General features: G+C 44.8%; 2 protein-coding genes across 9 annotated transcripts in view; both read left to right on the forward strand.

Annotated features, from left to right (window-relative positions):
- cntnap1 (contactin associated protein 1) overlaps positions 1-14,234 on the forward strand; it is a 1,152,571-nt gene that overhangs the window by 475,032 nt on the left and 663,305 nt on the right. The gene's annotated exons all lie outside the window — the stretch shown is intronic.
- plekhh3 (pleckstrin homology, MyTH4 and FERM domain containing H3) overlaps positions 1-14,234 on the forward strand; it is a 78,591-nt gene that overhangs the window by 14,301 nt on the left and 50,056 nt on the right. Inside the window, exons 2-6 of one of the 4 annotated variants that reach the window (XM_041173311.1) lie at positions 2,244-2,296; positions 7,046-7,140; positions 9,627-9,821; positions 11,394-11,551; positions 12,036-12,159. In XM_041173311.1, coding sequence (XP_041029245.1) covers positions 2,244-2,296; positions 7,046-7,140; positions 9,627-9,821; positions 11,394-11,551; positions 12,036-12,159 — 625 coding nt within the window. The remainder of the gene's footprint in view (positions 1-2,243; positions 2,297-7,045; positions 7,141-9,626; positions 9,822-11,393; positions 11,552-12,035; positions 12,160-14,234) is intronic. The other 3 variants (XM_041173313.1, XM_041173312.1, XM_041173314.1) reach the window with 3 other exon arrangements.

Here is a 14,234-nt window from a genome sequence, read left to right on the forward strand (position 1 = left end):
GAGGGGTCCACCATTTAGGACTGAGAAGAGGAGAAATATGGTCACTCAAAGGGTTGTGAATGTTCAGAATTCTGTACCCCAGGGATGTTTTGTTTTATTCACTCATGGGATGTGGACGTTGCTGGCTAGGCCAGCGTTTATTGTCCACACCTAGCTGCCCTGAGAAGGTGGTGGTGAGCTGTTGTCTTGAACCACTGCAGTCCATATGATGTAGGTACACCCAAAGTGCTGTTCGGGAGGGATTTCCAGGATTTTGACCCAGCGACAATGAAGGAACGGTGATATATTTCCAAGTCAGGATGGTGTGTGGCTTGGAGGGGAACTTCCAGGTGGTGATGTTCCCATGTGTCTGCTCCCCTTGTCCTTCTAGATGCTAGCGGTTGTGGATTTGGAAGATGCTGCCTAAGGAGCCTTGGTGAGTTTTTGCAGTGCATCTTGTAGATGGTACACGCTGCTGCCATTCTGCATCAGTGGTGGAGGGAGTGAATGTTTGTGGATGTGCCAATCAAATGGGCTACCTTGTCCTGGATAATGTCAAGCTTCTTGAGTGTTGTTGGAGCTGCACTCATCCAGGCAAGTGACAAGTATTCTGTCACATTACTGACTTGTGCCTTGTAGATGGTGGACAGGCTTTGGGGAGTCAGGAGGTGAGTTACTTGTCACAGAATTCCTAGTCTCTGACCTGCTCTTGTAGTCACAGTATTTATATGGCTAATCCAGTTCAGTTTCTGGTCAATGGTAACCCCTAGGATGTTGTCAGTAGGGGATTCAGAGATGGTAATGCTATTGGGTGTCAAGGGGTGATGGTTAGATTCTCTCTTGTTGGAGATGTCCATTGCCTGGCACTTGTGTGGCGCAAGTGTTACTTGGCACTTTTCAGCCCAAGCCTGAATGTTGTCAAGGTCTTGATGAATATGGGAATGGCCTCCTTCAGTATCTGAGGAGTCATGAATGATGCTGAACATTGTGCAATTATCAGTGAACATCCCCACTTTTGACCTTTTGATGGAAGGATGGTCATTGATGAAGCAGCTGAAGATGGTTGGGTCCAGGACACTACACTGAGGAATTCCTGCAGTGATGCCCTAACAGTTAGATATTTGGCCTCCAATAACCACTAGTGGAGAGGTTTCCCCCTGATTCCCATTGCCTCCAGTTTTGCTAGGGCTGCTTGATGCACACTCGGTCAAATGCTGCCTTAATGTCAAGGGCAGTCACTCTCGCTTCACCTCTGGAGTTCAGTTCTTTTGTCCATGTTTGAACCAAGGCTGTAATGAGATCAGGAGCTGAGTGGCCCTGGCGGAACCCAAACTGAACATTAGCGAGCAGGTTATTGCTAAGCAAGTGCCGCTTTATAGCACTATTGGTGACTCCCATTACTTTACTGATGATGGAGGGTAGACTTGTCAGGCGGTAATTGCTCGGGTTGGATTTGTCCTGCTTTTTGTATACAGGACATACCTGGGCAATTTTGCATATAGCTGGGTAGATGCCAGTCTTGTAGCTGTACTAGAACAGCTTGGCTAGGGGTGTGGCAAGTTCTGGAGCACAGATCTTCAGCACTATTGCCGGAATATTGTCAGGGAGCCGATAATCTTTGCAGTATCCAGTGCCTTCAGCCGTTTCTTGATTTCACGTGGATTGAATTGAATTGGCTGAAGACTGGCATCTGTGATGGTGGGGACCTCCAGCAGAGACCAAGATGGATCATCCACTTGGCACATCTGGATGAAGATCGTTGCGAATGTGGTTGTTGAGTTTATTCAGAATGGAGATCGATAGATTTTTGGGTTCTGAGGGAATTAAGTGTCATGGGGTCAACGCTGAAATTGGAGAGAGGTAGAAGATTAGCCATGATCTTATTGAATGGTGGACCAGACACGAGGGGCCGAATGACTTACTCCTGCTCTAGCTTCTTACATTCATGTATTTTCTAATAGGCCTATTCTTAGTTATCCTCTTGCTCTTTATGTATTTATAAAATATCTTTGAACCTTCCTTAATTTTACTTGTCAATATTTGTTCATGCCTGTTCTTTGCTAATTTCACCACTGCACATTCAATACTCCTGCAGATAATGGTCTGAGTTCCTGTATCTCTTGAGATTAGATGCTGTACCCAATAGTCACCAGTTCACATATGCAATAATCTCTGCTCCTGTATTGTGAGATGGACTATACAGTTAAATGTTGCTTGCTGACTTCTTTTTTCAAGATACTAAATCTTTTCTTTTTCTGATGCAGGCATCATCAGATCTGAGCCTAACTCAGTCGTTAGCCCCTGACACCTCAAACAGGTAACATAAATCTCCTAATCGTGAAATTTTACAGGAAGTGGACCAGAGTCAGAGTCTTTGCATCAGGTGTTGCTGGAGCTGTTTCTGCTTGAAGCTAAAGCTCTCAGTTCCTCACCCCTCTCATATTCTGACTGTGCTCTTGGTCAGTATTCTAGTGCTTAGTTAAATTCACTATGTTGCTAGTCAACGTTTGCAACCATCTTTAGCCAGAAGTGGATGACCCTTCTCGATGGTCTCCTGATGTGCCCAGCATAACAGAAGCTGGATTCAGCCAATTCAATTCACTCAAGTGATACCAAGAAACGGCTAAAGGCACTGGATACAGCAAAAGCTATGGGCCCTGACAACATCCAGACTGTATTACTGAACACTTGTATTCTGGAACTAACTGTGGCCCTAGCCAAGCTGTTCCAGTACAGCTACAACACTGACACCTGTCTGATGATGTGGAAAATTGCCTGGGTATATGCTGTCCACTAAAAACAGACCAAATCCAATCTGGCCAGTTAGCAAAGTGGTGGAAAGGGTCATCGACAGTGCTATTAAGCGGCACTTACTCAGCAATAACCTGCTCACTGACGCTCAAGTTGGGTTCTTCCAGGGCCACTTGGCTTCTGACCTCATTACAGCTTTGGCCCAAACATAGACAAAAGAGCTGAACTGCAGAGGTGAGGTGACTGCCCCTGATATCAAGGCAGCATTTGATTGAGTGTGACATCAAGGCACCCTAGCAACACTGGAGTCAATGGGAATCGGGGGGAAATCTCTCCATTGGTTGCAGTCACACCTAACATAAAGGCAAGTAGTTGTGATTGTTGGAGAACAAACATCTCAGCCTCAGGACGATGGCAAAGTGGAATAGGAAGCAATAGCGTAGTGGTATTGTCGCTGGACTAGTGATCCAGAGACCCAGGGTAATGCTCTGGGGACCTGGGTTTGAATCCCGCCATGGCAGATGATGGAATTTAAATTCAATAAAAATTAAAAGTCTAATGATGACCATGAAATCATTATCGATTGTTATAAAAACCCATCTGGTTCGCGAATGTCCTTTAAGGAAGGAAATCTGTCGTCCTGACCTGGTCTGGCCTACATGTGACTCCAGACCCACAGCAATGTGGTTGACTCTTACCCTCTGAAATGGCCTAGCAAGCCACTCAGTTGTAACAAGTTGCTACAAAGTAACAAAAAAGGAATGAAACCAGACAGATCACCCGGCATTGACCTAGGCACCGGCAATGACAACGGCAATCTCAGCCCTTGCTAGTGCCAAAATTGGGAGAGCTGTTTCATAGACTGGTCAAGCAACAGCCTGACATAATCATCCTCATGGAATCATACCTTACAGATAATGTCCCAGACTCCGCCATCACCATCCCTGGGTATGTCCTGTCCTACCGACAGGATAGACCCAGCAGAGGTGGCAGCACAGTGGTATACAGTTGGGAGGGAGTTGCCCTGGGAGTCCTCAACATCGACTCCAGACCCCATGAAATTTCATGGTGTCAGGTCAAACATGGACAAGTAAACCTGCTGATTACGACATACCGCCCTCCCTTAGCTGATGAATCAGTACTGCTCCATGTTGAACACCACTTGGGGGAAGCACCGAGGGTGGCAAGGGCGTAGAATGTCCACCACCAAGAGTGGCTCGGTAGCACCACTACTGATCAAGCTGGCCAATGCCTAAAGGACACAGCCCCAGTCTAGCAGCTGCGGCAGGTGGTGAGGGAACCAATAGGAGGGAAAAACATACTTGACCTCATCCTCACCAACCTACCTGCCGCAGATGCATCTGTCCATGACAGCATCGGTAGGAGTGACCACCGCACAGCTTTTGTGGAGACGAAGTGCCGGCTTCACATTGAGGATACCCTCCATCGTGCTGTGCGGCACTACCACCGTGCTAAGTGGGATAGATTTCGAACAGATCTAGCTAGTCAAGACTGGGCGCCCATGATGCTCTATGGGCCATCAGCAGCAGCAGAATTATACTCAAACACAATCTGTAACCTCATGGCCCGGCATATCCCCCACTGTACCATTATCATCAAGCCAGAGGGTCAACCCTAGTTCGATGAATAGTGCAGGAGGGCATGCCGGGAGCAGCACCAGGCATACCTAAAAGTGAGGTGTCAACCTGGTGAAGCTATAACACAGGACTACTTGCGTGCCAAACAGCATAAGCAGCAAGTGATAGACAGGGGCTAAGTGATTCCACAACTGATGGATCAGACCTAAGCTCTGCCGTCCTGCAACATCCAGTCGAGAATGGTGGTGGACAATTAAACAACTCACTGGAGGAGGAGGCTCACAAATATCCCCATCCTCAATGGTGGAGGAGCCCAGCACATCAGCGCAAAAGATAAGACTGAAGCATTTGCTACAATTTTCAGCCAAAAGTGCCGAGTGGGTGATCCATCTCTGCCTCCTCCGGAGGTCCCCAGCATCACAGATGCCAGTCTTCAGCCAATTTGATTCACACCACGTGATATCAAGAAATGGCTGAAGGCACTGGATACTGCAAAGGCTATGGGCCCTGATAATATTTCAGCAATAGTACAGAAGATTTGTGCTCCAGAACGTGCCACGACCCTAGCCAGGCTGTTCCAGTACAGCTGCAACACTGACATCAACCCGACTATGTGAAAAATTACCCAGGTGTGTCCTGTACACAAAAAGCAGGACAAATCCAACCCGGCCAATTACCGCCCATCAGTCTTGATCATCAGGAAAGTAATGGAAGGAGTCATGAACAGTGCTATCAAGCAGCACTTGATTAGAAGCAACCTGCTCACTGATGCCCAGTTTGGGTTCCGCCAGGGCCACTCAGCTCCTGATCTCGTTACAGCCTTGGTTCAAATGTGGCCAAAGAGCTGAACTCCTGAGGTGAGGTGAGAGTGGCTACCCTTAACATCAAGGCAGCATTTGACCAAGTGTGGAATCAAGGAGCCCTAGCAAAACTAGAGTCAATGGGAATCAGGGGGAAAACTCTCCACTGGTTGGAGTCATACCAAGCACAAAGGAATATGGTCGTGGTTATTGGAGGTCAGTCATCTCGGCTCGAGGATATCAATGCAGGAGTTCCTCAGGGTAGTGTCCTTGGCCCAACCATCTTTAGCTGCTTCATCAATGACCTTCCTTCCAACATAAGGTCAAAAGTGGGGATGTTCACTGATGATTGTACAATGTTCAGCATCATTTATGACTCCTCAGATACTGAAGCAGTTTGTGTCCAAATGCAGCAAGACCTGGACAATATCCAGGCTTGGGCTGACAAGTGGCAAGTAACATTCACACCACACAAGTGTCAGGCAGTGACCATCTCTAACAAGAGAGAAGCCAGCATTTCCCCTTGATGTTCAATGGCATTACCGTCACTGAATTACCCACTGTCATCATCCTGGGGGTTTACCATTGACCAGAAACTGAACTGGACTAGCCATATAAATACTGTGGTTACAAGAGCAGGTCAGAGACCAGGATTATTGCAACGAGTAACTCACCTCCTGACTCCACAAGGGCCGTCCATCATCTTCAAGGCACAAGTCAAGAGTGTGATGGAATACTCCCCACTAGCCTGGATGAGTGCAGCTCCCACAACACTCAAGAAGCTTGACATCATCCACGACAAAGCAGCCAGCTTGATTGACACCACATCCACAAACATTCACTCCTTCCACCACCGAAGCACAGTAGCAACAGCATGTCATTGACAAAACTCACTGCAGGAATTCACCCTGGCTCCTTCGACAGCACCTTCCAAACCCATGACCACTACCATCTAGAAGGACAAGGGCAGTATATGATTGGATACACCCACCACCTAGAAGCTCCCCTCCAAGCCACTCACCATCCTGACTTGGAAATATACCACCGTTCCTTCACTGTTGCTGGGTCAAAATCCTGAATTCCCTTCTTAACAGCACTGTGGGTGTACCCACATCACATGAACTGCAGCAGTTCAGGAAGGCAGCTCACCACCACCTTCTCAAGGGCAACTAAGCACGGGCAATAAATGCTGGCCCAGCCAGCGAAGCCCACATCCCATGAATGAAATTTTTAACAAAAGGACATTGCAGGGCGTGTCCCTCAGGGCAGTGTCCTAGGCCCAACCATATTAGCTGCTTCATCAGTGACCGTCCCTCCATCAGAAGTGGAGATGTTCGCTGATGATTGCATGGTGTTTAGTACCATTTGCAATTCCTCAGACGTTGAAACTTTCCATGTCCATATGCAGCCCATGGAACTCCCTCTCTATTTGGAATGGCCAATAAATGTTGACCTTCCTAGCAATGCTCGAATCCCAAGAACAAATAAAGAAAATCAGTTTTTCTGTAGTGGTTTGATACAAGTGGCTTGCCAGGCCATTTCAGAGGGCAGTTAAAAGCCAACCACATTGATGTGGGTCTGGAGCCAGATGTTGGCCAGACCAGGTAAGGGTGGCAGATTTCCTTCCCTAAAGGGCATTAGTGAACCAGACAGGTTTGAATGAAATTCCTGTAGTTTCATGGTCACCATTAGATTTATTCCATATTTATACATGGGAGGTGATTTGAAATCTCCTCAGTTGCTCTGGTAAGATTTGAACTCCTATCTCAGAACCAGCCTCTGGATTAGTAGCCCATTAACATTACCACTATGTTACCATTCCTATTACTGGTTGATATTCTACTGCTAGTTAAATTGACAGTGTTACTGGTCAATGATAAATTCTAGCCATTCTGAGCATTGAAAGTTTTGTTTCAGACCAAAAGAGATTCCAGAGGAAATGAAGAGCTTGATTAAAGAAAAAATCAAAAGTAAAGCAGCGACTGGTGTGGACAAGGGCATCATCATGCAGGGTGAGCGGACTGGAAGTTAAGCAGATATCTAAGCTGATAGTTGCTACTCACTAAACCTGGGAAGAGGCTACAGCAATTTGCAATTCTGAGCTACCGTTAAATAAATAGTTTTGGCTGTTTTTTTTTGTATTGAAGGAATGGTTTTGTTTTGAGCTTGAAGCTGTTGTGGTTCAGGGCGGAGAACACGCAGCAGTGGGAATGTTTCCATTTTGCTGTGGTTTCTTTGGATGTGACCCAAAGCTTCGCTCACAATTGTGAGAGGCAAACAGTCAGGGACTAATTTTATCCCAGGGGAATGTGCAGCACCCAGTCAAAACATTTGGCTAAAGACTTCTTGTCAATGCCCAACGATGTCAACTAAGGTGGTCTGTGTTTAAGGAGCTGAGGTGCTACCCTGACCCCAGGCTGGCCTATTAATAGATGCCAATCAGGGTCATTGGGGCCCCCATGATATTTTAACGATAACTAAGTGGCAAGAAGAGGAGGTTCTCATAAGTAAATCCAAAACATCTCTGTACCAGGAGCAGGAGGAGTATTTGGGCTTCGATTGTTCCAAGTTCCCCAGCCCCATCCTTACCCTTCAAACTTCCCTTCCCAGACCTTCCCCAACCCCCAATGTAACACGAGGACCTAGTCTGATCCTGATTCTCACAATCTATAAAGCTGCATTTTCCAGCTCAAAAGATCACTGGGCAGTGTCATTGGCACATGGACCACCGAGGTCCTAGTCTCTGCAGGCTGTTGTTCACAGTCAGTAGGACGACTATTTTTAATAAGGTAAGGGTCATTTTAAATGATAATTTTGAGTTCATAGTGGTCACCCAGTATTTGTCTGATGTGGTTTGCACATCCTGACATCAGAAAGGACAGGCACTCACTTCTCTATAATCCAAACACACACACACACTCTGTCTGGTTGCTGAGTCCCAGGAACTGAGAATTACCAAAACCACAATTTTACTTCAATAAACTGTGATGACGCCAGAGTCTATTTTAGTCTCAAATTCCCAATTCTTGGTTCCAGATGACTTACGGAAGGCAAATTTTAGCCTATTAGAACTGAATGAACCAGAGGGAACAATGGCACCTCACAAAGCTGCCTCAAGTTAATTAAATTTAAATATTTCCTGTAGCACCACGAATATATAGTCTGGAGCAGTGCAAAGCCTCACAATTGCTGGACAATGACCATCTCCAACGAGAGAGAATCTAACCATCGTCCCTTGAATTTCAATGGCATTGCCATCGTTGAATCCCTCACTATCAACATCATGGGGGATACCATTGACCAGAAACTGAACTGGACTAGCCATTTAATTACTGTGGCCACAAGAGCAGGTCACAGGCTAGGAATCCTGCGGCGAGTAACTCATCTTCTGACTCCCCAAAATCTGTCCACTATCTACAAGGCACAAGTCAGGAGTGTGATGGAATTCACTCCACTTGCCTGGATGAGCGCAGCTCCAACAACACTCAAGAAGCTCAACACCATCCAGGACAAAGTAGCCCTTTTGATTCATCCACCATCCACCACCTTGAACATTCATTCTCTCCACCATCCATGCATAGTGGCAGCAGTGTGTACCATCTACAAGATGCACCGCAGCAACTCACCAAGTCTCCTTCCACACCCACAACCTTTAACACATAGAAGGACAAGGGTAGCAGATACATTGGAACCGCACCATCTGGAAGGTCCTCTCCAAGCCAGTCACCATTCTGACTTGGAAATATATTGCCTTTCCTTCACTATCGCTGGGTCGAAGTCCTGGAACTCCCTCCCTAACAGCACTGGGTGTACCTACACCACAGGGACTGCAGCAGTTCAAGAAGGCAGCTCACCACCACCTTCTCAAGGGCATTTAGAGATGGGCAATAAATGCCCCTTTCCAGTTATGTGCACATCCCATGAAAGAATAAAAAAACTTCAAGATCTAGGGCTGTGTCCACAGTGAGTGTTGCATCACCACAGGAACTGGAGGAGGTCATTCAGCCCCTTAAGTCTGTTCTGCCATTTAGTGAAATCGTGGCTGATCTGCAGCTGAACTCCATATACCTGCTTTTCACCATATTCCTTAATACCTTTGGTAAAAAAAATCCATCCATCTTGAATCAACCTTTGAACAACTTTTACTGCTTAGGTTCATTTCTGTAGAATGACTGCTGCATGAGTGGAGGGCAACTTAACAAAACTTGTAGATCTTTGGGGAAAGAGCAGGCTGTGGGACTAATGGATTACTCGTTGAAAAAGCCAGCACAGGCATGATGGGCTGAATGACCTCCTTCTGTGCTGTAACATTTTATGATTTTGAAGATAGCAGCAAAGGAAAGGAGATGGTGTTTTTTTTTTTTAAGATTTACTGCTCCCCGCGTGGAAACTGAACCCCAGACCCAAGTCTGAACCGAGTTCCATTGAGTGTTGTGTTGATGTTTTCAGATATTAAGAAATCCATTTCTTGCTTGTTCTGTCTCTCATTCATTTCTAGGTTGGCTGTTTAAAGAGGTGCAGCACAGTGTGATGATGCCTTGGCTGAGAGTTCGGAAACACTGGTTTGTGCTGACACAGAATTCACTGGATTATTACACCAACAATGAGCTGAATGCAAAGCGTCTCGGCATGTTAGTCCTGACCAGCCTGTGCTCTGTACTCTGGCCCGACAAGTGCACATACAAGGGCACAGGTAGAGATTTCTGAACAGACATTCGATCCCTGTGACAAATAGCACCATGTAGCAAAGTGAAGCACCTGCTGCTTCTGCATGGCTCCTCTGTGTGAACCAAGCACTGGGTATACCTACACCACAGGGACTGCAGCAGTTCAAGAAGGCAGCTCACCACCACCTTCTCAAGGGCATTTAGAGATGGGCAATAACTGATGTTTGCGATCTTTCTCCTGTCTCTATGTCATGCCTTCTTGCTTCACACATCCCAACTCACCCAACCAAACCTCCATACTTGAAAATCTAAATTCAGTAACAGTAAAGTTCTCATGTTGCATGTTATTAGCAGGAAATAGTGAATATAGCATTCAATGGAAACAAGAAGAAGCTGAAAGGGAATAGACACAGAGAGGCAGGACCAAGAGGTCAGTGAGAGGGAGGTCAGTTATGCCCCCAAGATGTGTGTGAACAGTCCCTTGTGCTTAGGGATTTGGCACCTCATCACTAAAGGACAGTCAGGACCAAGTGCCTGCAGCACCATCTCTGGCACTTGCTCATTTGTGCTGGACAAAGCTCTTTGGCAACATCCCTCCTCTTGGTGGGGGGATTGGATGCCCAAAACCCCCCTCAAGTCCTGGATATGTGTCTCTTGGTTCACTGAGGAGGGGACTGGATTGGAAAGTACTTTAAAACTTCTTTTGGAGAGGTCCAGAGTTGGACCGATTGGTGCGTCCATATCCATTCTTGTGGAATCAGTCACTGCTTGTTTACTCAGCTTACTGAAGTGGAAACTAGCAGAGACCTGGGGTACCCACATCTTCCCCTATATCTTCAGCTGATGTCCCTAAGTCTCACTGATCTATTGGTCCTACACCTTTTTGTCTGATTTCATTGTGGTTGAATGGTTGAAGTGAACAGCATTTAAAGAGAGGTTAAACAGGTTCCTGGGGGAGAAGGGAATTGAGTATTATGTTGATGGAATTAGAGGAGGAAAGGCAGGAGAGGCTCGAGTGGAGCATAAACTTCAGCCTAGACTAGATAGGCTAAATGGCCTTTTCCGTGCTATATAACTGATGTTTGCGATCTTTCTCCTGTCTTTATGTCATGCTTTCTTGCTTCACACATCCCAACTCTCTTATTTTCTTTACCCCAATGCTTATCTATTTCTAATCATTTTACTTTTCATGGAGTGCAGTTTCCAAGACTAATAAATCTCCAGAATTTCTGATAATGACATTCAGTCAATGACCTTGCTTATTTCTATAATTTTCTAATTTATTTTCTGTTTAAAGCCAACTTTTTCAGTTTCTCTCTCTCTTCCCTTTTCAGCTGTTCATTCAACTTAAAATTTCTACCTAAAATTTCATTGTTCAGTAACATGACATCAGTGAGTGAATAAACTGTGATTCTGTACAGTTACACGGGGAGTGACCCTTTCCCTGAATAAACAGAGACTCTGTACAGTTACACAGTGAGTGATCCTTACCTTGAATAATCAGAGACTCTGTACAGTTATATGATGGGTGATCCTATCCCCTGCTGAATAAACAAAGGAGATTATTCCAATCCTGATAATTTGATGGTTATTTTCAGGCTATTGGAACATCACAGTGTTTGGACGAAAGCATCGATATGAACTCTACACAAAACACCTGAACCAATGTATTCAGTGGGCTTGTGCGATCCAGAATGTCATCAGTTGTAAAGCTCCTGTGGAGACACCAACACTGCTCCTGATTCAGGACATTGAGGTATTCTCCAAATTACCCATATTTATTCATTGGTACAGTGAACTACTGATTGACGGGGAATTTACGCAATGGGAATTTGGTGATTGGTGGGGGATTTATTGATTTATAGTTGTGTAGTGATTCGGGACACAAGAAACATAAAAAATATATGGCACAGAAAGAGGCCATTCATCTTACCATCTTTGTTCATTCTCTGTAAGGAACAGCATATGAATGAAAGGCAGATTTTTGGCACTGAGGAACCCTGGACACTGGAGAAGAATTGGTTTTGAGGAAGTTCGGTATCAGAAGTTTTTTTCCTAGCTCCTGCCTTTTCTGTTCCTAGATTCTGATCTGCTGTGTTATTCAAGCATTCGCAGATTTTAGTTTTGATTTTCCTGTCAGCTATTTATGGAATTGCCTCCTGCGTTGTCACTGATTCTGATTGAGTTAAGCTCCAGGCCTCAGTCCTTGAATCTAAAATCTGTTCTTCATTTTATTCCAGGAGAACTGCACCAATTCTGAAGTCCTGGAGCACATTTACAAATGGAATCCAATTCTGCAGCACACTCAAAAACCACTTTACGCTCCTCTTCTCCCATTCCGTTATGGATTAGTGAGCCACCACTGTAAGTACAAAACCCTGTTTGGAGATTGGATGTAATATTCAGACTTAATAAAATAAATAACTAATCCTTTAACATCGGTGAGAAAGCTTGAGTTAGATCATATTTTTGGAAGTGTGCATGAAGTTTGAGAAGATGAGGAGGGGGGGCCATAAGGGTATGGTGGATGAGGGTAGTGCAGTTGATGTCTATGTGGACTTTTGAAAAAAAGTCATTTGACAAAGTCCCATATAATACAAAATTTGCTGGAAATATTCTTCATGTGAGGCAGTATCTGTGGAGAGAGAAACAGAGTAAATATTTCAGACATGACCTTCTGTCAAAATGTGATTTTAATTTCCACGGATGCTGCCAGACCTGTTGAGTATTTCCAGCATTTTCTGTTTTTATTTCACTTTTCCAGCATCCACAGAATTTCATTTTTATACCATAGAATAGAATTTTTAGTAAAATTATAGCCCATGGGATTAAAGGGGCTATGGCAGTGTGGATACCAAATTGGCTAAAGGACAGAACACAATGGTGAATGGTATGTTATTCAGACTGGAGGGATATATATAACTCACCCAGCCTCCTTAGGCAACACCTTTCAAACATATTACCACTACCATCTAGAAGGACAGGGCAGGAGATACATGGGTACAGCACCACTTGGAAGTTCCCCTCCAAGACACTCACCATCCTGACTTGGAAATATATCGCTGTTCCTTCACTATCGCTGGGTCAAAATCTTGGAACTCCCTCCCGAACGGCACTATGGGTGTACCTACACCACATAGACTGCAGTGGCTCAAGAAGGCAGCTCACTACCACCTTCTCAAGGACAATTGGGGATGGGCAATAAATGTTGGCCTAGCCAATGATGCCCACATCCCATGAACAAATGAAAAAAACAGTGCTGTCTCCCAGGAAGTCAGTATTAGGACCACAGCTCTTTCTGATGTAAATTAATGACTTGTTTTTGGGTATATGGCCATAAGTTCCAAGTATGCAGATGATATGAAACTTGAAAATGTAGTGAACAATGGAGAGGATAGAACCTTCAGGAAGACATAAACAAACTGGTGAAGTGTGCAGACACCTGGACAATGAAAGTTAATTTGAAATGGGAACTGAACTTGGCCACGGTCTCTAACTGTTGCTGGTCAATGTTTTGTACAAATTTATTGTTACTTTACTGATACCTTGTACCACCTGCACTCATATTTTCATCAGTTCTCTATCTGAACCCTGAGGTGTCTCTTGATTCATACCCTTCCATTGAGTGTGTACTCTCTGCACTTGCTTTGCCTTATATCCATTTTAAATTGCACCTGCCGTCTGTCTGTCCATTCTGCTTACTGATTATTTCCTGAACTGTAACACTCCCCACAGTTTCTCGAACCTTCCACTTTTGTACTCCCTATGCCCACATTCAAATCATTGATATATCAGCCCAAGAAAGAACACTGGAAGCCAAACAAGCAATTCCTAAATTTGATTAAAGTAGCAATAAACATGAAGACTACAGGGAAACTGTAGGCTTGGCTCACTGATTGCATGTTTCCTTCTAAGCTCATCCAATTTGGGCCTAAAACGAATAGAACAGGGTTTTTCTAAATGGTGAAAAGGTAAAAACAATGGAGATCCAAAGAGACTTAAGAGGTCCAGGTGTACAGATCATTAAAATGTCAAAAACAAGTACATGAAATAGCTAAAGAAGCTAATGAAATGCTGGCCTTTGTATTGAGAGGATTAGAATGCAAGGGGATAGAAGTTGTGCTACAGCTGTACAAAGCCCTGATTAAATTGCATCTAGAATACTATGAGCAGTTCTGGGTACCACACATTAGGTTAGAAAAATGGCCTTGGAGGGAGTGCAGCGCAGATTTGCCAGAATGATACCTGGTTAAATTATGAAGAGAGATGATATAAACTAGGGTTTTAATTCCTAGAATTTGGAAGGTTAAGCAGTAATTTAATCCAAATTTTCAAGATTTAATGTGGGGAAAAAATAGGGTAATTGGAGAGAAATTAGGCCATTTTGGCAGGGACAGGGCCATAAAATGCGGCAGGCCGTTATAAATGCCATTGACGTA

This window comes from Carcharodon carcharias, chromosome 23, assembly GCF_017639515.1.
Source record: "Carcharodon carcharias isolate sCarCar2 chromosome 23, sCarCar2.pri, whole genome shotgun sequence".
Taxonomy (NCBI): domain Eukaryota; kingdom Metazoa; phylum Chordata; class Chondrichthyes; order Lamniformes; family Lamnidae; genus Carcharodon; species Carcharodon carcharias.